We start from the raw sequence: 25,027 nt of genomic DNA on the forward strand, positions 1-25,027 counted from the left end.
TTTTGGGGGGGGGGGGGGGGGGGGAGAACAGTCTTATTAGTGACTAACCCGTGGTGTTACTTTGTTCTCCGCGTTTTCACGGTGCAGCCAGATAAGACTTGTTTTTGTGTTTTCTTGAATTTCTGCCGATCCATTAAAAAATAAAAACCCTCAGTGGGCCACACGCTTCGCCAAGGGATTTGCCCCTGTGGCAGCCCACCAGGGCAACGTCCAGGGCTCGAAGCAGCACCGGTGACACCGGGAAGGGGCCCAAAGGGAGCCGGGGCAGTGCTGGAGCATCGCCGCCTCCTTCGCCCACGCCGGTGATGGCCGGGGCGCTGTCCCTTACCCCATCGCAGCCCCGGCGGTGCCCCCCGGGATGCTTTCTGCCCATTAATCATCGTTTTATGTCGGCAGCACCTTTGTGCTCACAGGAAGCCGTTGGCTGGGCAGAAAGGGGAAGGAAGGCATTGCAAATTCGGCTGCGAGGAGCCGCGGTGGAGGGCTCGGAGGGGCAGAGGGGATGGAGGCAAGCGGAGCCGGCTGGAGGTGGCTCTGTGTGGCCGTGCTCGGTGCTGGGGCTGGTGAGTGGGGCTGGGGGGGGCGACACGGGGCCTTGGGGTGCCCCCACCTGCAGGGCTGGGAGGGAAGAAAGAAGAAGAGGAAGAGGAAGAGGGGGCGGCGTGAAGGCCAGGGGTGCAAGGCCGCGATGGCTGCATCAGGGCAGGGTGCTGGCCCTGATATTTTATGGGGAGCACGGCTCTGGCCTCACACTTTATGGCTTGGCTTGCGCACAGGGGGAGGCTTTGGGCACCCCGAGCTCGCCCAGCACCCAGGGCCCCTTGCCTGGCCCTGGCACCAGTTGGGTGTCCCCGAGCCGTGGCCCCGTTGTGCCACCATGGCACAGCCACCACGCTGGCACCGCTGGCGAGCTGCTCAGCCTCCTGCCGTGGTGCAGGATCCCGGTGGGGCTCGTGCAGCCCCAATGCCACGTGCTGCTTGGTGTGAGGTTTCAATGTCTGACCTCGAGTTCCTAATATTTGGATGTGTGAATATTTGGGGTTGGTGTCGCTGGGGCTGTTCAGCCCTAGCGTGAATTAACGAGCCTTGCGCCCAGCACTCACCCTCAAAGGAGAGGAGCTGTGGGACCAGAACATCACCCAGCACGATGACAACCCAGAGGCTATGGGAGACCCCACCGCGGCCACCAGGGACGTGGATGGGATGAAGATGTGGCCTGTGGCCTCTCCGACCCCCACTTCAACCAGGGACCCCCCCAACATCACCGCGCCGACGCAAGCAGGCAGCCTGGGGAACCAAACCCGTGAGTGCCATGGGGCAAGGACGAGATGTGGCTCGGGGCTGTGCCACCAAATGTCACCACCCTGGAGGGTCCTGCAGTCCCCCCAGTGCCCCTGACCCCCTTTTGCTGGCAGCAAGCCCCCACCTCTGGTCTCTCCCCATAGGAAATGGGTCGGGAGTTCCCGTCAAGTACTGGTCCCCTGTCATCTTTGTGCTCCTTGCTCTGCTCGTGCTCTTCTTCACCTACCGGAGGACCAAGGGCGAAGGTGAGCTCCTCGCCGGGGCACCCGTGGTTGGGGCAGCCCCGTGATGGGTTCAGCAGCGAAGGGTGGTGGCAAACCCTCCCCGCCTCAGAGCACCACGAAAAGCAGCAAAATGCCTCCCATGCTGGCATTGCTCGATGAGGGTTCGTGCTGGATGAGGCTTCTGTTTAATTTTGCACCTTTTGGGCCCCCCTGTGCCACGAAGCTTCGGCCTCTCTCTGTTTTGACACAAACCCGAGCTCGTGGCCTCGCCAAGGAAAACCCAAATCTGCTCACCCCTCATCCCAGCGGGACCTCGCTGTGTTTTTGTTGTCGTTGTTGTTTTATTAATGGCTTTTCAGCCTCTCTAATGTCATGTGTGTGTCTGCCCTGCCCCGCAGGGACGCGGGAGCCAACCACCTCCATCAGCGACTTCTCAGGTGAGCCGCGAGCGGGTTCCTCGTTAGGGCAACGCTCGTTAGCGCAGCCTCTGCCCGCTCCTAGTGCCTTGACTCTGCCCCGCGTGTTGTGTTTCAGATGCGCTTGTCCAAGAGCACGACACCGCCCTCATCATCCCCACTGCCCAGGTGAGCCGGGCACGTGGGGGCTACTCCAGCACTTCCCCCCCTCCCCAGCCCGTGCCTCAGTTTCCCCACCTGCCGCAGCCACGGTGAGGATGCTCGGCACCTCCTTGTGCTGCTGCTCCTCTCTTGCAGGAGGACAGGAAAGGGGCAGAGAACCCCCACGCCCAGGAGCTGACCGAGACCACCTTCTGCCAGCCGGACCCCCCCCCAGGACAGCCGCTGCCTTCCCAGGTATTCCCCCCCCCCCCCTCCTGGCAGCTGCCAGCCCAGGGCACAATTCTGGGCACGGTGTGCACCCAAAGCGCTGTGTGGGGAGGTTTTTAGGATGCTCCTGATGTGCCCTGGACCCCCAGGGAGGGTTTGGGACCCCCAGGGAGGGTTTGGGACCCCCTCAGCTCCTCCTTTTGCCTGTCCCTGACCTCAGCAGCCCGCTGTCCCTGCGGCCACCGGTGATCCCTGCAGCTCCGGGGAGCCTGGTGCCGACTGAGGGCCGGCCGGGGGAGCCAGCGGCTTTTGGACAAGTTGATGGAGCACGAGGCCACCCCAGGAGGACAAATTCTGACCAGACACCCGGCGGGGGGACACGTGGATGCTGGGGGACGCGAGCATCGTGCACCACCTCGCTCCGAGGGATGCTCCGGCACATCGCCAAAACCCAGCGGGATGGGGACCTGCATGGGACGGGGCTGGGCGCAGCGTTCATGGCCCCCAAGGACAGGGCTTGTGGGGGGGGTCACGGCCGAGCCAATAAAGCCGGGTTTTACCCCAGAAATCCTGGATTTTCTGCACCCCACGCAGCCGAGCTGTCAGTTTTTCCTGGCCCTAGGAAGGAGCGGAGGCGGCCACGGGCCCACGCGGAGGGAAAAAGGGGGGGACTGCGGGGGCAGGAGGTTTTTTTGGCTGATTAATTAGTCACAGGAAAGGGGGGGGGGGGGGGGGAACCACGCAGCTACCATGCCGGCAGCTCATTTGCTGAGCGTTTGAAGTCATCACGGGGCAAAGGCGGGGTGAGAGAAAAGGGAAGGTGGCGAGGGCTGGAAATAACCATGGGGGCACCCTGGGGGTGGCAGCCTGGGAAGGGCAAAGAAGCAAAAAAATCCATCGCAGGGAAGCGAGCAGCTCCTGATGCGTGCAGCTGGATGGATGCTGTCCCCACGGCCGGTGACACCGTGACATCCCCGGGTCCCTGGGTTAAGCTGGTCCCTGCCTTGGCGTCTCCTTTTCCTGCTCCCCCCGGTGCCAGCGCACAGCCCCACGTAAGGTGCAGGGAGGGAGGTGGGCAGGTGATGCTCGGGGAGGCTGAGAGTGGGGGAAAAAAGGTGCTAAAGCCAAAGGAAACGCTGACGCCCGGTGCTGGTGAATCAGCGGGGGGCCAGGGGGGGTGTTTTGGGGGCGCAGGTGCCGGCACATCCGCTGCCTCTGTGCTCAGGGTGCGCATCCTGTAAGGGGGGCGAGGTGGGGGCTGCGCCCTGAAGGGTTTGGGAGTTTCTCCAGTTGCACCCCAGGGCCTTCGTCGTGCAAAACCCGAATCCCTGTCCCCGTTAGCTCCAAATCCTGGGCCCCATAAGCCCCAGGCACGTGGCTCTATGAACCCCAAACCTGTGTCACCCCAAAAACCCTAAGCCTGTGACTCCATAAACCCCAAACTGCTGGCCAAGTAAGCCCCAAATCCTTGGCTCCACAATCCCCAAATCTTTGGTCCCATAAATCCCCCGTCCTTAGCCCCATAAAACCCAAACCCTCCGCTCCAGAAACCCCAAACCAAGGGCTCCATAACCCCCCAAATCTTTCCTCTCTTAACCCCAAACCAAGGGCTCCATAACCCCCCAGATCTTTCCTCAAACCCTTGGCTCCAGAAAACCCCAAACCCTTGGCTCCATAAAACCCCTAAAACCCCAAACCCTTGGCTCCGTTAACCCCAAACCTTGGCCCCCCAAGCCCCAAACCTTCACCCCAAGAGCCCCGAGCATCCTCCTAGGGCAGGGACCAGTTTCCCTGAGCGCTCTCTGGAGGTCGCCTCCTGCTGCTGCAGGGCACGGATCTGGATCCGGCCCCGACCCCACAACGAGCAGGGTTTGGAGTGGGTGCTGCAAAGCGCCGGGGGGAGGTCATGGGGGGGGAAGATAAAGCCAAAAAAAAAAAAATGTCCAACGGGTTTATTTTATTAAAAAAAAAAAAAAAATTAGATCCTCTATGAAAAAAAAAAAAAAAGACAAAAAACCAACTTCCTAACACTGCCATAATGCTTCGATCCACTGCAAACTGTAAAAACAAGCTTTTTATATATTAAAAAACAATTTTACATTTTACAATTTTCTACACGCATGCACAAGGGCTCGGCTCTGCGGAAACAAAAAAAAAAAAAAAAAAAAAAAAAAAGAACGAAAAAAGGTGAATTCTTCTTAAACTCCAAGTGGAAAATCCCCCTCCCACCCCCCCCCAAGGCCTACAACATCCACTCTCACTCACTGAAGTCTTTTTGCAGTAAAACACCCCCAAACCGGGCTCCCGGCGGCACCAGCCCCCCCCGAGGGGCTCCGGCACCCGGGGGGGGCTCCGGCGCGGCGGTGCTGGTGTAAACGGGACTGGAAGCTGGTGCGGGACGGACGCTGGCACGGCGGGGACCTGGCGGGGCCATAAAAACACAGAAACTCCAGAAAAATGGAGATTTCCTAGGAATTCGGAAAGGCGGCACCCCGCAGCCCCCCGCCGCTGCGTCCCCCCACAAGCTTGTGCTGGGCGAGCCCTTGAAATCCACTGGGGAGCCTCTCTCCGGTACTGGTATTTACTGGGGAAGCCCCCAGCCCCCCTGGGGTGCGTCCCAGCGAGGGAATTTGGCAGGTCTCGCCGCCGAGCGAGCCCAAATGGCTCGGGGTGCCGCGGTCATCCCCCGTGAGCCTCCCCCAGCACAAAAGCCAGATGAAAAAAATAAAATAAAATAAAAACAACGGAAAAAAAAAACAAAACCATGAGGTATTTGCAACCTTAACAAAACCAAGGGAAGGCAAAAGCTTCTGTGGGCACGGGGGCCCTGCAGGCGCTCAGTGCCCCACGGCGATGGCACCGTGGGTCTGAGCGCTGCGGGGTCCCCTCGCTCAGCCCCCCCAGGGGCCACCACGTCCCCATCTCCACCGCAGGACGCAGATTTTGGACCTTGGTGACCCAAGACCCCTTTGCAAAGAAGCCACCCGGGGCCAGCAGCGGAGCCCGAGGGGTGCTTAGGGCCGTTCTGCAGCAAACCAAAGGGTGCTGTGCCCCCCCAAATCCCGCAACCCCTCGCCCTCACCGGCCAGCCCGGTGCCACGGACGAGGCTGGGATGATTTTTGCCCCACTCCAACACAATTTGGGCTCTTGCCACGCTGCAGGAACGGTGCAAAGCCCCCCCGTGCTCGGAGCTGGCAGGGTTGGGTTGCAGGGACGCCGATCTCCTCGGGGGCACACGCACCGCCGCCGAAAAGCCGCTTTTTGCCTTAAAACCCCAACTTTCTCTTGCTTTTGTTAAGAGGCGAGCGTGGAAAACGGTGGGGAGGCGAGGACCTGCCCGCGGCAGCGTCGCCGCTTCGGGTCCTTCCCCGGCGGCCGGGGAGGGGTTCATAGCAGCCACAGATCGCAGAGGTGTTTGCAAAATACTCCAAAAGTCTCGATTCTTTAAAAACCAGCCCCGGACGCCGGGCGGTGCTTTAAGGCCAGAGGCAGGACAGTCGCCAGGTAGAAAATTGGAAAGCGCGGGGAGGGCGGGGGGGGGGGTCCGCCAGACCCGGCCGCGCTGCAAAGACGCTGGTGAAGGAAATTGAACGGATGAGGGTTAGCCCTTGAGTTATGGCACCGAGGGACGCCGTCGCCTTCCCGGCCGCGCCACCGTCCTGCGCTGGATGCGCCTCCTGGGGGATTGCTACAAGGACCTGGGTTTCGGGGAGCGCGGGGACGAGGAGGAAGGGGCTCGGCTCGCCCGACGGGGACCCGAGCCGGAGGGCGAGCGGTGGCCACAGGTTGGTGGCGGGGCCAGGCGCGGGCACTGCTTCCAGGTGCCTGCCGCAGTCCTGCCCTCCGGCCACGGCCTCGCTGAGCCTCGGCAGAGGCGGGGAGGACGAGGCGGGGTGGCCCCCCCGGCCCCTCTCCACCCCTCGTCAGCTCACACGGAGGTCTCCGACTGCAGCCTCATGACGAACTTGTGCGACTTGGGGTCCACGAATTCCTCCGAGAGCTTGAAGAACGGGATCTTCTTGGTGCTCACCACCAGGCTGAAGTCCTGGCGCTTCAGCACGAAGACCACCCCGTCCTTCAGGCCGTTCGTCACCGGCTCCTCGCTGACCAGCGTCCACTGCTTGGCCAGCCAGCGGTCCTTGTGGTACTGGATGGTGGGCCCGGCGCTCAGGTACCGCTCCAGGAACGCCTGCAGGAAGGAAAGGACGTGTGAACGTCTGCTTTTTTTTTTTTATTATTTTTTAATATATATTTTTTTGCAGCTTCAAGCTGCTCGGCAGGTCCTGCAGGAAAAGCATCCCAGCGCGGCAGGTCCAGCAGCTGGGAACCTGCCCCCATCCATCGCCGCCTGGCACGCCCGCCTCTCCGGCTGCGCCGCGCCACAAAAAGCCTCCCCCCCACCCCTCGTCCTGCCGGGGGGTGCTCTCACGCCGTGGGCAAAACCCTCCCCGAGCCAAAGAGGGGGGACCCCTGGTGCCTGGGTCCCGTCCCGTTGCGCCCCCGCGCACCTTGGGCGTCATGTCGTGGGTGATGCAGAACTCGAGGTGCTGCAGGATGCTCTCCATGGTGTGGTAGGGCTGCTGCTTGGTGGTGCGCAGGTATTTCTGCATGGCCCGGGCCATGGAGGCGAAAATGGCCTGGGCTGCCTCCCGCGGGTCCATGATCTCCCGCGGGTTCTTCTGGTCCTCCTCCTGCAGCCGCTTGATGTGGGTGAAGGCCTCCTCCACCGCCACCACGAGCCTGCCGGGAGAAAAATCCTTTGGTGCTTCCTCCTCGGAGCTCTTGGAAAGCTTCTGGACGTGGTGCTGAGCCCCCCTGCTCTGGGCGGCCCCGATGGGGCACAGCTTGAACCCGAGGGACCCCGCGGTGCCTCCAGCCGCAGCCACTTGGGGTCTCCATGAAGACCACAGCCCACGGGTGCAGCGGGGCGGTCGGTTCTGAGGTCCCCAGGGGCCCTGGGGGTCGAGGGAGCCGCTCGCCACCCCCCTGCCCCACAGCTCTGCCCCATGCCCGTACCCCAAAAACAATTTTGCGGGGACACCACCCAGCACCCTGCCACGTGCTGCTCCAAAAGCAGCTCCAGCTCTTGGAGGTGGCCCTGGGGCTGCTCCCTCCCTCCTGGCACCCCAGGGAGGTCCTGGGATGGTTCCTGGGGGTCCCCAGGGCCCTGTCCCCGCTGATGGCCCCGTACCTGGCGCGGCGTTTCCGCACCCTGCGCTCGTGCTCTGCCTCCTCGTAGTAGTACTCGTTATGGCTGTTGTCGCGCCTGCGGGCAGCCGCGGCGATGACGGCCCGGGACTGCCCCGTGGAGTTATTCGTGCTGTTTTCTGCAGGAAAAGGGGCAAGCTCAGAGCTGGGGGAGCGGGCACCCTGAGTCCCCCCCCCCTCCTCACACCTCCCAGCGCTGCCGGCACAACCCCGTCCCGCGGCCGCGCTCGACTTGCTGCTGCTTGCAGCAGGGCGTTACTGGTGTGGGCTGGGAACCGGCACCCGACTCGCCCGCGCCGGCCGGGACAAACGCACGCAAATCCAGAGGGACCGGCTCGGCGCCCGGAGCCTGGCCTGGGAAGCTGCCTTCGGAGGGGAAAACACCGGGATGGGAGGAGGGAGAACGAGAGGAGAAGCCAAGGGAACGGGGGGGAGCTCACCCTCGCCAAGGGAATAGACTTTAAACCCGGACATTTTCTTGGACAGGACGGATTTTGGCAGGTTGAGGAGGGCAGGATTGTAGACTGGGAAATCGTGGTAATAGTTCTCCAGGATCCAGACGGCTGCTCGCTGGATGCTGCAGGGGCACGGGGGCACAAAAAGCAGGTTAGCATCCATCGGGGGCACGCACACGGCCGGGACAGGACGGGGAGGGGGGAGCACGGGGGTCTCGCTGCGGGCACACGCACGGCTCCTCCGGTGCCGGGATGCAGCGGGACGCAGCGTGTGCACACCCGGGTGCAAATGCAGAAGCACGAATCCACACGCACGAATGCAGATGCACACATGGAAACACAAAAACGTGTGTGCGCACATAAACACCCGCATGCAGACACACACGTGTGCAAACACACAAAACACACACGGGAACGCACAAGCACCACGACTGCACCGCGGTCCTGCAAGCACCGGAGCCCACACTGAAACTGGAGCTCACCCAGACCCCCAGGAGTCCCCCCCAACCCATCCCTGTCCCTCTCGCCCCTCTTTTACCTGAGGTGCCCGACGTTGTAGAAGCGGCTGGCCCCGTCGGTGGAGCGCACGGCCTTGAGCGTGAACTGGGGCTGGAGCTGGCGCAGCTCCAGCAGCACCACGGCCAGGTAGTGCACGAAGAGCAGCGCGTCCACCAAGGAGACGGCGTACTGCACGATGCCCTGGTAGTTGCGGTCCCGCGAGTCCAGGATGCGCACGCCGTAGAAGAGCCAGTAGGAGACGACGAGGAGGAAGACGAGCACCATGAGCAACGCTCGGAAGACGAAGACGCGCGGGAAGAAAGCCTTGGGGCGGCGGAAAAAGAGCGCCCAGCTGCCCAGCAGGAGGATGAGGAGTTTGAAGGCCACCGAGATGAAGAGCCCCTCGCAGGGCGTCCCGCAGGGCTCCAGCTCCTCCCGCCACAGCAGCTGGGGCAGGAGCATGAAGGCGAGGGGCGTGAGGAAGGCGAGCAGCGCCAGCGCCCCGGCCAGCGCGACCCCCAGGTGCCGGGAGCAGTCCAGGTGGGCGCTGTCCTCCATGTCCTTGGTGATGCGCGTAATGTCATCGTGCGAGATGCTGTGCTCCGACGTCCCCGTCACCACCGTGGTGGTCTCGCCCCAGTTGTCATCCTGGGGAAGGGGAGAGGGTCACGTGGAGGAGGGCCCTGCCACCCCGAGATCCCAACCCAACCCGGTATCCCCCCTGCAGCCCCCAAACCTCCAAGCCCGGCGTGCTGACCAGTGCCATCACCCCCATTTAGCAGCCGGGGGTTGGTTGGGGGGGGGGGAACGGCGAATCGGCCGGGACCCTCCAGGAAATCCCCGTCGGAGGCTCTGCGCCGCGCTCCACCTCTCCGCCCCGCCGCGCACGACGCGGGCGAGAGCGGCTTTGCAAGTGGAAGGCATCCTGTTTCCAGGCAAATCCCCTCATTAGCGGGGCCAGAGCCAACATGCCCGGCCGCCGTCCCAACACACCCTCGCTGCCGCCTCCTCCGCGCCGGCTGCCGCTGCCTGCTCCAGCGCCGGGGCAGGGCGAGATCGACGGCGATCGGGGCTCGTGGCCGCGTGCCCGCTCGCCAGCAGTCCCTTTTTGGGGTACGCATCTCTGCCAGGGGGACGGGGCAGTTTCTTAAAGCTTAGTCTGCTTTTTTTTTGTTTTTTTTTTTGGCTTTTTTTTGCTGTTTTTTGTTTGTTTTCTGTTTTCAGATGTATTCCCTGCTTGTAAAACCTCTCCATGCAACCTCCAGCTTCACCAGCACAATCCCAGGCAGGCGCCAGACCCCAGCAGCCAGCGCAGCCCATCCCATACAAAAACAGGACCATGAACCGACACAATCCCAGAAGGTGGCCAACCTGGCCCCGTTTGTTTCTTTTTTTCACCAAAGCCATGCAGGTGTGGAAGTGAGACGTCCCTTTTTGATCCCTTCCCAGTTAAAACGTGGTTTCAGCAAAGGGAGGCGGCGGAGCCCCTCCGCACCCAGGGCCTGTCCGTCAGTCCGTCTGTCCTCGCATCCTGCTCCTCAGCACCTCGGCGTTCCTGAAGCCGGGGGTTTCCTTGTATGTGACAAAGCTGGGATTTTTCCTCCCAGAATTTCTGCAGGCTGGCGACTTCATCCCAAACGGGAGCAGCGAAATAACCCCCGGGGCCGGGGGCTTGCTGGAGGCAGGGGGAGCGGAGAGGTGCTGGCCGCCCCCGCAGGACCGGTCCGTATTTCCAGGCCGTCTTTCAAGTGCTTTGCTTGGACACTGCAGGAGCGTGCGGGCGGCCTCGAGCGGCTCAGGCAGCACCGGCGGCACCGGCTCCGTACTGGGGGAAGATGAAAGAGCTGGAGGTGCCCGTGTAGGTGGCTGGGAGATGATTAAAGCCAGGGTCTGTGCTCTGCGGTGGCTGGAGGAGCTGGCGCCCAGCCTGGTCCCCGTCGTCGCTGCAGTGCCCTGTCCAGAGCAGCTCTCATCCCAGAGGGGGATTTTGCTGAAATTTGGGCTCCAGGAACCCTCCTGGGGGCTGCAGGTCCCGCACCAGCAGCAGAGAGCTCGACCGGCTGCACAAACCCGCTCATCCGTTTGATCCTCCCAGGGACGGGGCTGGGGTTATTAAACCTTGGCAGGGCCGAGCCGGCGTCGCCCCGCAGGCGCTGAGCAAGGAGCAGGAGCGGATCCGGAGGGAGCAGATCCCGAGGGAGCCGATCCCAAAGGCGGTTTCCACCCTGGGCAGCGGGCAGGGAGCTGCGGGCACCCCGCGCCCACCCCAGCTGCATGCCCACACCACGACAGCCCTGTCCCCTTCCCCGTCCCCTTTCGTCTGGCTCCCCGCCCTCGCCGCGGGCACATGGAGGCAGCGCCCGGAGGTGCTGTCAGCCTGCCCAGGGCCAGCCCGACCGGCTCCACTGCTCCCCGGGGGCGGGCAAGGCACGCCGGGACCCCCCCGCAGCTCCCACCCTCGGCAGCACCCTCCGGGGCTCTTGGAGTCATCCCCTTCCCCAATTCCCAGCCCCGATGTGGGCTGGGTCCGCGCCACCGAGGTTGGCTCTGATTTGGGGCTGCTCCAAGTGCAGGGCCGACTCCTGCCCCTTTCTGGAGCAGGGATGGAGGCGATGTGAAGCCCGGCAGGCCCCATGGCAGCCCCCTGCCCATCCTCACCCTCTCGTCCCCCCGCGTCGACTCGTTGTCCAGCAAGGGCTCGCCCGGTGCTTGGATGGTCACCGACTTGTCCCCGCGGCTCCCGTCCCGGCTCTTGGAGCGGTGCCGGTCCCGCCGGTCCCTGGAGAGGGGCAGAGAGGGGAGCAGGGTGGGTGCGCGCCCACGCTGGGGAACAGGGGACCCCCGGGGACACGCCAGCCCCTCTCACCTGTGCTTGCGGGAGCTGCGGGAGTGCCCGGATTTGTAGGAGTAGCCCGAGTACTGCGACTCATTGTCCATGGTGTCGGCGCGCCGGGGCTTGTGCCGCTCCACGCCGAGGGGCTTGGGTCTCCCCGGCCCCGGGATGGCCGCCAAGGCCTCCTTCAGAGGGGGCTTCTTCAGGCCGAGGGGCACCTTCAGGAAGTCGACCGTCACCTTGAGGGACTCTATTTTGAACACTGGGCTGGGCTCGGCTCAGGAGAAATCGGTGCGCCCACCTGCGGAGGGGATGGGGAAGGGTCGGTGGCACCGTTGTGGCCCCCGGAGCTGTGCCCGGGGACCCCAGGGTGCCCCCACTGCCACCACCAGGACGCCACCACCGCCCGCCCTGTCCCTGTGGATCCAGGTTTAAAGCGGGGACAGGACTTCAGAGGGGAAAGGATGAAGGAATTTGGGTCATTTTGGGACATTTTCTAGTTTAAACCCCAGCTGGGTGCAGGGCCACCACCTCTCCCTTTATTAACGCTCAGCTTCTAACTGCGCTGTTTCGGGTGATTTACCCTTTTAATGAACATCACCATCGTTATTTTAATTGCCAGGAGAGTGCCTGGGGTGGGGGCCAAACTTAAAACCCAAAAACAACAACAAAACAAAACAAAAAAAAGAATGAATAACTTGGCGCAGGCAACCTTGCAGGCCCGGCTCGCAGTCTGGGGCTCTGCCCGAACAAGTCTCCCGGCACGGATTCGGCATCTCACACCCGGATCAATGCGGGCCCCGCAGCCCCCGTGGGCACAGCAGGGCCGGGGGGGGCTCCAGGCTGGGGGGTGGCTTCGAGGATGGGGTCAGGAGCCCCAGGATGAGCCCCCAGCGCGGTGCAGCAGCGCCCAACGTCTCCCTGCGCGCCGCTGCTGCGTAAATCCGCCCGGACGCGCGCCTTACGCCCACCTCCGCTTGCTTATAGGGCCGTGTCTCTGCTGGATTGGGAGAATGATGTGGGGTTTACGGCTGCGTTATACCCTCAGCCCATCGGCAGCACGGGAGCTGCTTGCAGCCCCCCCGGAGCATTCCCACCAGGAAGGGACCCTGATGGCAGCCACCACGGTGTCCCCCCGATGGGTGACACCTCTGTGGGGGCACCCCAAACCCCACTGAGGGGCTCGCAGCCCCCTGTCAGCACCCAGATGATGTCTGGAGGGTGGGGTTGGGGGGGGTGTAAGGGATCCCCAGCACCCTGAGTGAGCACCCGGCCACGCCACTGCGTGCCGGGGGGGTGCTGGTGGTGGGGGCCGAGCCGGCTGTGCGCGGGGTGGGCGCGTTCCCAGGGCGATGCCATTTCGCCCAAAGAAAACCCAAATGTCTTCTGGCCTCTTTTCCGAGGCCTCGGGGAGGGGGGGGGTCGAGGAGGGGAAAAAGAAGCAAGGCTGGGGGGGGGGGGGACACGGACGGAGGGGGGGGGACACTCTTTTGTCCCAGATGCTGGATGCTCGCACATTTATCACTATGGAGACAAAAGCCCCCCCACGCCGGTTGTCTAGGAGATGGCAACGGGGCCGGGAGCTCGTCCCGGCGTCCCCAGCGAGCGATGGGGGAAGGGGCAGGGAGAAAGGGACCCCCCCGGCCCCCCTGCCAGCCCCCCCCCCCCTTCCCCTTCTTCTGGGCTTTGTTGGGAGGCCGGCATCGGGTTTCTGGCAGGAACAATGCGAGGGCCGGCGGCTCGGCGCAGGGGGGCCACGGCTGGGCTGTTCCCCCGACCCTATTCATTAGCGCCACGGAGGGGCTCGAGGAAGGGGACAGCTCGGTCCCCAAGGATCTCAGGGGACAGCTCGGGGACTCACCGGAGGGGCGCTGGGGCTGGAGCCGGGCGCTGTCCCCAGTGCGGGCGCTCAGCGGGGCGCTCGGGGCATCCTCAGCGGGCGGCGGGGACGGCATCCAGCTGGCGGCCGCCGCGGCATGGGGGCCGCTCACGGGTCGGGCGTCCGCGCCGAGGCTCCGAGCTGGGGGGGAAAAAAAAGGGGAAGGGGATGAGCAGAGAAGCATCTCTTGTCCCCAGCAGCGGCCGGGAGGAGCGGTGTCCCCTCCCTTGGGGACGCATCGCCCCCGGATTGTCACGGCGAAGAGGACCGCGAGCGTCCTGCGCCCCAGCACGTGTCCACCACGAGTTGATGTCCTTGTCCCCATGTCACTGCCCAGCCACCAGTGAGGGATGGGGCTCACCGAGGGTGTCACCGGTTCCGAGAGCCCCCGCAGAGCCGTGGTGGCATCAGGCAGCTCTGGTGGCATCGCGCTGCAGAACGCCCCGGGGCAAAGGGAATGGCGCAGCCCCCTCGCGCTCTGTGCCCCCGTCGTGCCCCCAGTCCTGCACTCCGGTGTCACGCAGCCAGCTGCCACCTCCCTGCTGCCCCTCACCGTGACCCTACAGAAGGGACACAGCCCCCTCCAGCATCCCCTCGGGGTCCTGGCCCCATCCAGACTCCGTCTCTCAAAACTCAGCCAAAATCAGGAGGGGATTTCAGCGCATCCCCGCGACCTGAGGGACCGCAGCCCTCCAACGGCCCCGTGGGTTCAGCAGTGCCCAAAAACCCCTCACAGGACCACCCCTCAACGAACCAGGACGAAAACCACGCAGGCATTTCTAACGGGAGCGGGCAATGAGCCACGGGAACAGCTCAGGCCCTTCGATCACAAGCAGAGGCTACGGGCTCACTGCGGAGCTCCTCTTCCTCCTGCCCCAAGCAGCGGCTTCCCCAGGGGCGCAGCACCGAGCCCGGCACCCCCAGCACCTCCACGGCCCCCGGGCAGCCCGAGCACCCCGGGGGCTCTTCCAGCTTTCCCTGGCACCTCGCGATGTCCCTGGAGAAGGCGGAGGCAGCTGCGGTGGTGCCCGGCTCCAAGTACAAAGCAGCGCGGCGTTTCTCACGGCAGCTGGAGGAGCGAGGGGCTTGGCCGCTCCGGCGGGGAAGAAAGGGATTTTTTTTTTTTTTTTTATTGTTGGTGGTGTTCAAAAAGAAGAGTTTGCCTGGCAGAGCGAGGAGCCGGTTCGGCAGCACGGGGGCTCAGGTGGAGCTGGAAATGGTTGCCTCGTCGGCGGGAGGAGAAGCGGCTTCGCCTTACCCGGCCTCTGCGAGCCAGCAGAGCAACCGCCGAGGGCTGGGAGCAAAAGCCAGACACAGGCAAATGAGGAGGAAAACTCACATTTTTAATAGCGAGGTGATTAACCATTAGAACAAACTCCCCAGGGGAGGAGAGGATTTGCCATCTCTTGACATCTTCAAGTCCAGACTGGATGGCTTCTCGGGATGCTGCTGAAGCACAGCTCGGGCTTCAAAGCAGGGAGAGCTCGGCTGGAGCTGCGGGGCGCACGTCCTGCGGGCGGTCAGAAAGAAGCTGCCGCCATCTCCCCTGCCTTTGGAGTCCACAAATCTCCAACCTCAACTATTGCTTGCCTCCAAATGCCCCCCAAAAAGACCCAAGAGCTCCTCCACGAGAAACCTTTCTCGCTTTAAACAGCTCCAGAGAGGCAAACCCACTCCTCTTCCCAGTCAAAACCATGCGCCGGGGCACCAACCTTTGCCTCATCCACTCCATCCCCGAGACCACGAGCTTCCAAGAGCCAGAGAGGACATTTGCTGGCAGCAGGCAGCTCTTCCCGAGGGACACAGCCTGGCAGCTCCACTCCCCTCATCCCTGCCAAGGAGGATTTGAACCAGCCCGGGGCTGCTTTGCCCTGGGGCAGGTTGGAGGACACCCACCGAGACCTAGAACCCAAACCCCATGGGGTCACCGGGAGCAGCCCAGCCAGCTCCTGAACTGCTCCACCTGGTTGCTAAATGCCCGTACGGCCGTGCCTTTACACCACGGGTTGTGCCTTTACACCACTGCACCGTGCTCTTCCCACCACTGGTGCAAAGCATCTGCGAATCCAGATCGATCACCGAGATAGCGGCGCGAGACGATGATGCTCTCATGTGGTTCCAACAGGGGTGTGGATGCAACCCTCTGCACGCCGACCCGAGCTGGCTTCCCACCGGCGAAGCCGAGCAGGAATAGCGGCAGGGAATACCGGCACGTCGAGGAGAGCATCTTCCTCCCAGAAGAAGGGGAACTGAGTCGGGGGGTGGGTGGCCTTGTGGTGGGCACCGTGGGGAGGACACCGGGGTCCTGGATCCTGGTGCATGGCTCCAACGCTGTTCGTGCTCTCAAGGGGCCCCGAGGGCTGGCAGCACACCTCTGCCTGCCACAGAGATGGGGAAACTGAGGCACGCCGCAAGCTGGTGTCTGTAAACACTTAAGGACAGGCAGAAAACCTCACATGAGCCTCAGCTCTGCTGCACACCGTGACTTTTGGGCTGTTGGAGCTGCCACCAGGGAGCTTGGTGCAGGGAGCAGCGCAGCGAGCATCCCTCCGTGGAGGAACCAGCAGGGCACAGCCTGTCCAGCCCCGTCACACCTCCAAAACCAGCCCCAGCTCTGCCACAGCCTGGGACCGGAGGCAGCTCCTGGGCCTGGTGCTGGGGTCTGCCGAGCCCAGCGCCCCGCACGTCTGCTCGCTTGGCTGCACAACCACGCCTTGCTGGCTCTGCACAATGGGCACCATCCCCGGCCAGCCACCGCCTCTGTCCCCTGCAGGGCCAGCTGCCACCATCCCGGTAGAGCCCCAAGGCCATCGGGAAAGCCAGAGGTGATGGGGACAGGGAGGGGACGTGGTTGAGTCCTGGAGAAGGCTCCTGGCACCGTGGCACTGGGTGTCCGTGGGTGATGCGCAAGGTGCAGGAAGCTTTGTGGGTGCTGCCCAAAGTCTTCTGCGTGGAGAGGGCAGACGGGCTCCAGCCTTCCCCAGGCAGGAGCTGGGGGACCGGTCGGCGAAGCATCCCCCCTGCTACAGCACAGCCACGTTTAGCCAAGCCTGCCGAGGGGCTGGGGGGAATTCGCCCGGCTCCCTTCATCTGCACGCTCCCTCCAGAAGCGCAAACACAAACCCTCTTCTCCCCGAGCCCTCTGGGCCACATCCAGCCTGGCACCTCCTCGCTGAGCTGCGTCCACGCCGCGTCTCTCCTGCTGCCTCTGGGGAGCCTCGTGCCGGGGAAGAAGCCAGGGGCTGCTCGGCTCCGTCGGATGCTGAAGTCCCCAGAGGATGGGCTTGCAGGAGCAGCCCCAAGCCCTCTCATGTGCTTTGGAGATGTTTCAGGGAAGCTGGTCCAGTCCCAGCCTCACGAGGCTCTGGAGATGCCACCACCACGTTCCCAAGGAGGAATGTGCAAAACTTCCACGCTGGAAGAGGTCCCCGGTCCGTTGGCACAAGCAGGCGCTTCAGAGGGACGCGCAAAAGGCCCATGGGAAGCCCGAGCAGCTTAATCCCGTTCCCCCATGGGGTCCCATTCTGATCTCAAATTGCTCAGCGTCAGCTTGGATGCAGAACGTTTAATATCCCTTCCCAACTGTCAGCTTTAATTACGCTCACGCGGGATTGTTACAATATCCACAGGAACGTCCAGTCCCTCCGAGCGCTCGGGGGATTCCCACTGCGCAGCTCCGGGACAAAGCCCAGCCTCTCCCGGGCACAGGGTCTGCTTTATGGGGCGAAGGCGGCGGTGGCCGTGCCGGGATGCACAGGTAAAAAATAAATGGCTGCGGCAGGTCTGGAACCGGAGGGAGAAAATGTACCAAACCCAGGGGATTTGCATGAGAAGGGCTGGCTGCAAAGAGAAAGCCATTTGCATTGCAAAACGCCACAGCACCAAGGGAGCCTAACTGCGGCGCCCTGCGCACCCCACGGCCCCTCACCTGCTCCTGCTCTGCCCTCCCGGGCTCAGATCCCCACGCGGGGGGCTCAGCCCTGCACCCACGGCCTCGCAGCATCTCCCTCGGCGGTGCCTCCTGCGGGGTCACAGGCATGGGGTGACAACCCCGTGGCCACCCCAAGGTCCTGGTGCGCAGGAGGACCCGAACACCGCGGTCCTGGGCTGCTTCGCTGGTGGGCACGGGGTCCGAGCGGGGCTGCAGGGTGCACGGATGGGGTGAGGGTTCTCCCACAGCAGGCATGGTTTGGGATGGCACTTCTACCTTAGTGGCCTCTCCAGCAGCCTCACGGGAAGCCCGGTCCCCCAGCGATGTCCTAAAGGACCAGCCCCGACCCGAAGTGACGCTGGCGGGGTAAACAACCCCACTGGTGGATGTTTCCCAGCTCCGCTTAATCCGCTCGAGTGCCTGGCGCTAAATCCTGCAAGGCTGCGGCGGGCAGACGGTGTGATCCGCATCTCAGAGCCCCGAAAAACAGAGCAGAGACCGGGTCTGTCCGGGGCCAGGGACGTTGGCAGCTGGCCCTGTGGGGACTCTGGCACCATGCCGTCACCCTGTGCCCGCTGGTGAGCCACGACACCGCGGCTCTGACCCCGGGGACAGCCAGGCAAGGACGGCGGTGCCCTCGCCGCACGCTTCTCCCAGGCCCCCTGCCCAGCATCCCGGCCGGACAATAAAGCCATAAAGCATCTGCCAGGCACGCCGGCCCTGGGGAAGCAGCCCTGAAATCTCAAATCAGCTCAGCCCAAAGACCTGGGGCTGCTTCAGCCGTGCCTGAAGCCGGCGAGATGGGCTCCCTGCCTTCCCCCGTGTCCCCTCCGGCCCCATTGTCTGCGATCTGATCCAAGCAAGAAATGTTTGATCAGTCAAATGGCTGAAGCCAGCCTGGAAGAGCCGACAAACACCAGGCAAACCGTGCCAGAAGCCCCCCTTCTCCGGGTCACCCTTTCCAGCAGGGAATGCCCCGGGATGGAGCAGCTTTCCTCCAGCACGGCCAGCACCGGGTCCCTGCTCAGCATCCAAACCTCGGTGCACGCTGCCAGCCATGGGGAAGTGTTCCTGGAGCACACCACATCCCAGGAAAGTTCCTGGGAGCCCCGCTGGGCTGATAACAGGAACCTGCGGCTGCCCCTGAGACCCCAAATCCCTGTAGGAACGATGAGTGCTGTTAAAGGAGCAGTGGGGATGGCAGCCAGCTGCGCCCGTCTGTGGGGCTGTGCCGCCCCGTTAGCTCCTCGCACCCTCTGCCCCATGGGATGGGGTCCCTGGGGGCGAGCAGGAGGCTCCATCCCCCCACGTTATGGTGTGGGGCTCAGCACGGGCAGCCCTGGGTGCTGAATGTCCCCCACTGCCACCAAGAGACCCCCACTTTCCCCCTCTCCTGGCTGCGCCGAGGTGGCCAAATTCCCCAGGAACCCATGGCAGAATTGGGACCAGCAGCACAAAGCACCCCAAGCTGCGGGAAGGGACCCCCTCCAGGCTCTCCAAGGAGCCGAATTCACCCCAAATCCTGCGCCTGACGTTCTGGGAAGTGGTCGGAGGTCGGGCAGAGCCCTGGTGGGGCCAATGGCTGGATCTGTGCCTCTGCCTCGCTGCGGAGGAGAGCAGAAAGGCCAAAAACCCACCCGTGGCGATGGGCACCCCTGGGTTTACCAACCAAGCTCGGAGCTACCTCTGCCTCCGACGGAGTCATCTGCTAATTAAATCATCCGCTCGGGTCCCGCGCTCGCCCCCAGCACAAAGGCAGCCCCAAATCCCCAGGAGAAGCCCGGAGATCGCATCTGACTCAGGCTGCCTCGGAGCCCAGCTCAGCCCCAGCACGATCCCGAATTGCTGTGATTAAGCAAGAGCCGTCCCCAGAGGCTCCGTGCAGATAATATTTAATTCTCCTCTCCTTTTTTTTTTTTTTTTTTTTTTTAAACCTCCGCCTCCCTTATTACACCGCGGCCCGCGGGCTTCGGGTGGTGATGGTGGGGGGGGGGGGGGGGGAACAGGCTCTACTCCCTCTCCCAAGGGAAACGAAGCCTCTCGCCCCAGCCGGGGCAGCAGGGCCGGTGTCTGGCTCAGGGCGCTGCGCCAGGACCAGGACCAAGATAAACCGGCTCAGGATCCGGCCGGGGCTCCGCCGGGAGCAGGTGAGCGTGGCTGGAGGGGGGTGTGTGTGTGTGTGGGGGGGGAGCAGCTCAGCACCTTGCTGCCCCCCCCAGCCACCCACCCCCCCAGCCACGCACCCAAGCACCGCAGGGTGGGGAGGGGACGGAGCGAGCTGCAGACCCCTCGCCCACCACCCGGGCACCCTCCTGCACCCCACGCAGGGGTCTCAAGGGAGGGGGGGGGGGGGTGCGGGGGTGCCGGCTGCGTTCGCTGCCCACCGAGGGGCTCCGAGCCCCCCCATGCAGCCCCTTGGTGCTGGGGAGCTGGGGGGGGGGCATTGGGGGCACGCAGCTGGGTGGGGGGCTCCGGGGCGAAGCCAGCGAGCGGTGGCGGGGCTGGGAGCTGGGGGGCTGCCGCTGCCCACCCCCGCCCGTGGGCTCCCAGCAGCCGCCCACCCCTTGCCCCCCACTCGCCCCCCACTCGCCCAGCGGCGCCTTCCCAAGCCCGGCCGCGGCCCCAGGAAAGTCCCCGGCTTCCCAGGCCCTCGGGCAGGCCCGGCCCTAAGGAAGCTCCCCCCGCCCCGTTTACCCCCCCCCCCCCACCCTCCAGCCCGGGACCCCCCCCCCCAAATCCCCCCCCACTCACCATTTGTGCACCTTTGTGCGCGCCCCCCCCCGCCCGCGCCCAGCGCCACGAAAATCCCGGGGCTGCTGCGGCGGCGGCGGCCGAGGAGGAGGAGGAGGAGGCGGAGGAAGAGGAGGAGGAGGAGGAGGAGGAGGAGGAGGAGGCGGAGGAAGCCCCGGCTCCCAACGGAGCGGCCCCCAAGGCCCCGCCGCTCCCCGGCCCCCCCCCGACCCCCCCCGGCCTCTGTTCCCGGCCCCCCCCCCCCCCCTTCCCATTGTCTCCCATCCGCGCTCCCCGGGCTTGGGGACCCCATTGTCCGCCCCATTGTGTCCCCCCCCCCAGGCACCGCTTGCTGTGGGGATGGGGACAGCAAGGGGGGGGGTCCTGGCGTTGCCCCCACTGCCCCCCCCCATCCTCAGCTGGGGGCTCTGTGCCCCTCCGGAGCCCCTCCTGGATTTGGGGTGCAGGTCGCCAGCGGGCTGCTGGAGCCCACCAGGAGCTTGGGGTGGGGGTGGGGGTGTCCCCAAGTGTCCCCCCTTTTAGGGTGGGATGAACCCAGGGGAGGTTCAGGTTGGGAATTTGGGGAAATTCCTTCTCAGGAAGGGCGTTGGGATGGGTTGCCCAGGGAGGTGGTGGCATCGCCGTCCCTTGGGGTGGGGGGCTAAGGAGATGTTGGACGTGGTGCTCGGGGACATGGGGCAGTGGGTGATGTTATTTATTGGGGTCTTATTTAGTGGGTAGGGGGACAGCTGGGCCAGATGAGCTTGGAGCTCTTTGCCGACCCTAATAAATTTAGGATTCCCCCAAGGAGAGGTGACCCCGCACGGGCACCGTCCCATTGGGGCCGTGCTCCTGCTCCCACCCTTAGTGCCAGGCCTGGGAGCTTTGGGGTGAGGACGTGTGAACGAACATCTCCCCCCAACCTCAAATGTGTCCCCCCCCCCTGTGAAAGCTGGGTCTGTCACCCACCTCCAGCAGGGACCCCGAGATGCCTGGGTCTGGCCGTGCCCATCACAGCTGGGGCATCCCAGCCATGGGTTGTGGTGTTGGGGTGCCAGCCCTAAACTGGGGGGGAGCACCTGGGAGCCCCCCAACCCCGCTCCCGGCAGCCCCCGGGATGAGGGGTGCACACGGATGGGTGGGGGGGGACACCAAGAGGGACGAAGGGGGGCAGAGGGAGGGGTAGGGCAGGGTGGCACACACCTGATTTGGGAGAAGGAACCTGGGGGACCCACAGGGATGGAGCCAGGCCCCCTGGGAGCCCCCCCAGTGCTGGGGGGGGGGGGGCACAGCAGGGACAAAGCCGAGCCCTACAGGAGCCCCAGTGCTGGGAGCGGGGGTCCCCAGTGGGGTAACTGGGGACAAACATTCAGGAGCAGCCCCCCCAAATTCTCCCACCGCCTCTTTGCACCCCAGGGTGCTTGGGGGGGGGTAAGGGGGGGGGGGCAACCCCTCCCCATGGACAACAGAGGACCCCCACGCGGTGTCCCCTGCGCTCCCCATCCCGTGGCCGAACTCTACTCCCCAACCCCCCCCAAAACCCCCTAGGCCTGGGGGTGGGGGGGGGCACCCCCATAGCGGGTACCGGGGCTGGGCTGGGAGGGGGGGGGCGCAGTGGGCGGAACAGCGCCGGGCGCTTTTCTCATCAATGAGCGGGGGTGGGAAAAAACAGGCCCCGCCCCCTCCGGGCTGACCAATGGCGTGCCGAGCTCCCCTCCCGCCGCCTCCCCATTGGTGGGATTTAAATGGCTTGTTTGCAGGGCGGGGGGGGGGGCTCGGGGATTTGGGAGGCTGCGGAGCCTCCACCCGGTGCGGCCTCGTACCCCAGGATCCCCCCCCCAGCATCACCCCCCAGCCCCACAGGGTCCCTCCCCAGCATCCTCCCCGAGATCCCCCCGATCCCCCCCAGCCCCACCCCCCAGCCCCACAGGGTCCCCCCCAGCATCCTCCCCAAGATCCCCCCGACCCCCCCCAAGATCCCCCCCAGCATCACCCCCCAGCCCCACAGGGTCCCCCCCCAGCATCCTCCCCAAGATCCCCCCGACCCCCCAGGGACCCCCCCCCAGGGACCCCCCCAGGCCCCCCCAGGTAGAGGCACAGCCCCACAGCCTCCCCCCTTGCAGCCTCCCCACTGCTTTCGGAGGCTCGAGGCCTCCCCTCGCTGGCTGTGGGGCGAAGGAGACCCACGAGGCTGTGGGGTTGAGCTGGGGGCACCTCGGGGACCCCCCCCCCCGGGGTCCTCCCGGCTCCTTTCCTCCTTTCTGGCTCTGGTGGAGGTTGAGCAGGGCCTGATCCTGCGGGAGCCCAGACTCAACCGTGGCCCCTGGGGCTGCCCTGGGTCGCTCTCAGCCTCCACCTGCAAAGAGGTGCTCCCCTGGCTCCAGGCCCGGAGCTAGGGGGGGGTCACTGCCCCCCCCCCACCCTATTTTCATGTGGTGTAACAGGCCCTGTGAGCCCCTGAGGCTGGCCTCAAGGTGCAGCCCTGGGGGGTGCAGGAACCCCGCCTGGGTTTGGGCCCTCGCGGCCCCGCAGGGCTTTGGGGATCGCTGCTGGGTGGGGGCCCCTCTGCTCCCCCCCCCCACTTCCCCCTGCAGCCAGCTGCCCCGGGCTGTCCTCTCGCTCCGGCTCCGGCTCCGGGAGTGATTAATGGGCCCTGGGAGCTCATTCCTGGCCAGCTGGGGCTGCCGGAGCCTCCCCGCCATCTGGGAAGGGCCGCATTGTTCCACCTTGTGATTTACAGGGACGGTCCCCTCCCTCCCTCCCTCCGCACCCTGCTCAGGGCAGCAGGCGAAAAGCCTCAGCCTGTAAAGCTGCCCAGCACCGGGGCTCAGCATAATGGGGGTGCCGGGCACCGTGCACCCATCTCCCAGGGATAAAAGCGTCCCCAGCACCAGCTCCGTGTTGCCTTGACCCCAAAATCCTCTTCTGAGGGACCCTCGCTGCCCCTTCCAGCCCCGGCAGGTCCGACCCCGAGGCGTTCCCTGGGCGTCACGGCTGGGTTTGTTGCTCCACCACCGAGGCGGGCGAAGGCTCCAGCCAGATAGCTCAGGAGATTAGGAGTCCTAGAAAGCAGCAGCCCTGCCCCGGGCGGGATCAGCAGCGTCTGCACCCTCCCTGCAGATGTTTGTCTGCGAGCCCTCGGGCGGCAGAGACCCGGCCACCCTCCTGCCCCTGCCCCACGCGCTGTGACCCTGCTTGGGGGGGTACAGGAGGTCCCAAACAGCACCGGCCGTGTGCCCCCCTGCCCGGTTATTGCCTTGCTGCTGCTTTTCTCAGCTGGGATATCGGCGAGGCAGCCCGCTGCTGTGTCTGGAAGCAGGGGATCTGCTCCCTGGCTCTTAGGGCATCGGCCCTTTAGGGTCTGGGCTCACCATTCCCAGCAGCTGGGCCCTAAACAAGCATCGACAGCAGCATTTTGAACACTGAGGGTGCTTTGGGGAGGTCTCACCTGAGCGCACAGGGGCTGTTTCCCCTTGTCCCTTGCACCCGCTCTGCCTGGGGACAAGGCTGCTGCAGGGCCCTGGGGTCCCCAGCCTGACGTCAGTGTGGAGGACCCCGTTCTGGGGACCCAGCAGATGGCACTGCCGCCTCATCCAGGCGAGCTGGGGACACAGCTGCTGCCCGTGGTGACATCCCTGGGGACACAGCCTCCTGGCCACCCGCTCCAGGGCACGCCTGGCCCTGCTGCTGCTGCTGAGACAAGCGGGGTCCTTCCCCCTCCCCAAAGCGCAGGGTGTCCCGTCCTGCCCCCTCCTCCTCCTGGGGGAGGAAGAGCAGCAGGAAAGGAGGCAACCTCCTCATCCTCATGCTCGATGCTTCGTGCACGCCCGCTCATCGGCGTGTTTGTGACTCTTTTCCATGTTTTTTTTTTTTTTTCAAGTGCTGTGTGAAGCCTTCCTTGGGCATGCACCCGTGTGCGCACCAGGACCAGCGTCACCGGAGTGGATGGAGATGTGCACGGGGACAGGGGGGATGGCTGCGGGAGCTGGGAAGCATCTAGGGGAGTGCTCGGGGAGGCAGAGGGGAAGCAGAGCTGCCCGTTACCTTGCGAGCACAAAGAGCAGGCTCGGGACCCAATCTGTTGGAGATGACAGCGAGGCCAGGACCAGCGCCTGAATTAGCATGAAGTGTTGCCATTGTGCGAGGCACAATGAGGACCATATGTCAGGGCCGGGGCTGGCAGCCGGGGACAGCAGAGGTTTGGGAGCCGCGGTGGGGCTCGAGCTTCCCTAACCCGATTCCCACCTCCGGGCTGGATGGGGTGGGATGGAGACATCCCCGGTGAGACGTGGAGGAGCTGGGGGCTCCAGTTCTCCATCAGCTGCTCCTGCACCTCCCCACCTCCTCCTGCTGCCGGTGCGGGGGCTCTGCAGCCTCCCCGCGTCCTTCCCCCGCTCCCTCCCCATCTTTATTATTTCCCCTTTGACGCATCTCCGCTGAGCCGAGCTGCAGCCGAGGCCAATTGATTATATGAAGAAATTTGGAGCAAGTCGGTGAACAGCTGCAACCTGCCCCCGGGGATGCGCGGGATCGGCGCAGACAAAGGAGAGGAGCCGCAAACTTGCTTCCCCGCACAGCGCGGGGTGGGCCGAGGAAGCGGGGAGAGCACCGGGGGCTCACAGGGAAAAGGGGGACCAGGGACAGGGTGGGGAAGGGAACCGAGGGGGCTCTGCTGGGCAGAGGGGCACGGGCAAGTGATGGGTGACTTTGGAGCCGGGGCTGTGCTGATTTCCCAGGATGAAGGTGGATTTATTGGGTACCTTTGGAGATGCTGATGCCTGGACCAGGTGTCCTCATCCCTCTGCTGTCACCAGAGGGACGGAACCACTCGGGGGCTGCTTGTCCTGGCTAAAACAGTGGCTGCGGTGCCCAGGATGGGCTCGGGTAACTCTAAGGACTAGAAGGAAGCATCCCAGCCTGGCTGAAGCAGCGATCCGGACGAGGACGTTCAGCATCAGCCCTGTGGCTTTGTTCCTTCCCCATCTCCAGGAGGAACATCACCTGGGTGCCCATTCCCTGTCCGGATTCATTGCTTCACCCCACCCTGCAAGCACCCGTGGGGTTGCTGCCTGCAGAGCTGGGGAAAAGCCCAGGACCTGTTACGAGCCCCAGCCCAGCCAGGAGGATGCTTCCTGGTCCTGTGGTCTCACTGCCACCACCTCCGGCCACAGGCATGGGGAA

The 25,027-nt window shown here is 64.6% G+C and overlaps 2 protein-coding genes and 1 long non-coding RNA gene across 4 annotated transcripts; 2 read left to right on the forward strand and 1 right to left on the reverse strand.

Annotated features, from left to right (window-relative positions):
* Nucleotides 1–104: 104 nt before the first annotated feature.
* LOC137845480 (uncharacterized) lies at nucleotides 105–2,918 on the forward strand. Of its 2 annotated transcripts, none has more exons than XM_068662686.1 (7): nucleotides 105–563; nucleotides 1,097–1,303; nucleotides 1,446–1,547; nucleotides 1,925–1,963; nucleotides 2,061–2,110; nucleotides 2,240–2,338; nucleotides 2,535–2,918. In XM_068662686.1, exons 1-7 carry the CDS (start codon nucleotides 503–505, stop codon nucleotides 2,592–2,594), a joined length of 618 nt encoding a protein of 205 aa, XP_068518787.1. In that variant the 5' UTR covers nucleotides 105–502; the 3' UTR covers nucleotides 2,595–2,918. The 2 variants fall into 2 exon arrangements, with proteins under 2 accessions (XP_068518787.1, XP_068518786.1); XM_068662685.1 differs by having other exon boundaries at nucleotides 113–563; nucleotides 2,532–2,917.
* Nucleotides 2,919–4,243: 1,325 nt separating this feature from the next.
* On the reverse strand, nucleotides 4,244–20,007 carry VANGL2 (VANGL planar cell polarity protein 2). Its single transcript, XM_068662677.1, has 9 exons — nucleotides 19,868–20,007; nucleotides 13,168–13,326; nucleotides 11,340–11,607; nucleotides 11,132–11,252; nucleotides 8,514–9,121; nucleotides 7,961–8,097; nucleotides 7,504–7,639; nucleotides 6,821–7,052; nucleotides 4,244–6,501 (listed from the first exon to the last, which is right to left on the reverse strand). Exons 3-9 carry the CDS (start codon nucleotides 11,408–11,410, stop codon nucleotides 6,241–6,243), a joined length of 1,566 nt encoding a protein of 521 aa, XP_068518778.1. The 5' UTR covers nucleotides 11,411–11,607; nucleotides 13,168–13,326; nucleotides 19,868–20,007; the 3' UTR covers nucleotides 4,244–6,240.
* LOC137845482 (uncharacterized) lies at nucleotides 19,189–24,844 on the forward strand. The gene is made up of 2 exons (XR_011090220.1): nucleotides 19,189–19,263; nucleotides 23,727–24,844. It is a non-coding gene; the product is annotated as an uncharacterized lncRNA (long non-coding RNA).
* The last annotated feature ends 183 nt before the right edge of the window (nucleotides 24,845–25,027 follow it).

This window comes from Anas acuta, chromosome 28, assembly GCF_963932015.1.
Source record: "Anas acuta chromosome 28, bAnaAcu1.1, whole genome shotgun sequence".
In the NCBI taxonomy this organism is placed as follows: Eukaryota; Metazoa; Chordata; class Aves; order Anseriformes; family Anatidae; genus Anas; species Anas acuta.

Coding starts and splice junctions, on each gene's coding strand:
- LOC137845480 (XM_068662685.1), top strand. CDS start 503: ATGGAGGCAAGCGGAGCCGGCTGGAGGTGGCTCTGTGTGGCCGTGCTC. Junction 2,111..2,239: donor TCATCATCCCCACTGCCCAG/GTGAGCCGGGCA, acceptor CCTCTCTTGCAG/GAGGACAGGAAAGGGGCAGA. Junction 2,339..2,531: donor GACAGCCGCTGCCTTCCCAG/GTATTCCCCCCC, acceptor CCCTGACCTCAG/CAGCCCGCTGTCCCTGCGGC.
- VANGL2 (XM_068662677.1), bottom strand. CDS start 11,410: ATGGACAATGAGTCGCAGTACTCGGGCTACTCCTACAAATCCGGGCAC. Junction 8,098..8,513: donor TACAACGTCGGGCACCTCAG/GTAAAAGAGGGG, acceptor GTGCCCCTGCAG/CATCCAGCGAGCAGCCGTCT. Junction 6,502..6,820: donor CCCACGACATGACGCCCAAG/GTGCGCGGGGGC, acceptor TCCTTCCTGCAG/GCGTTCCTGGAGCGGTACCT.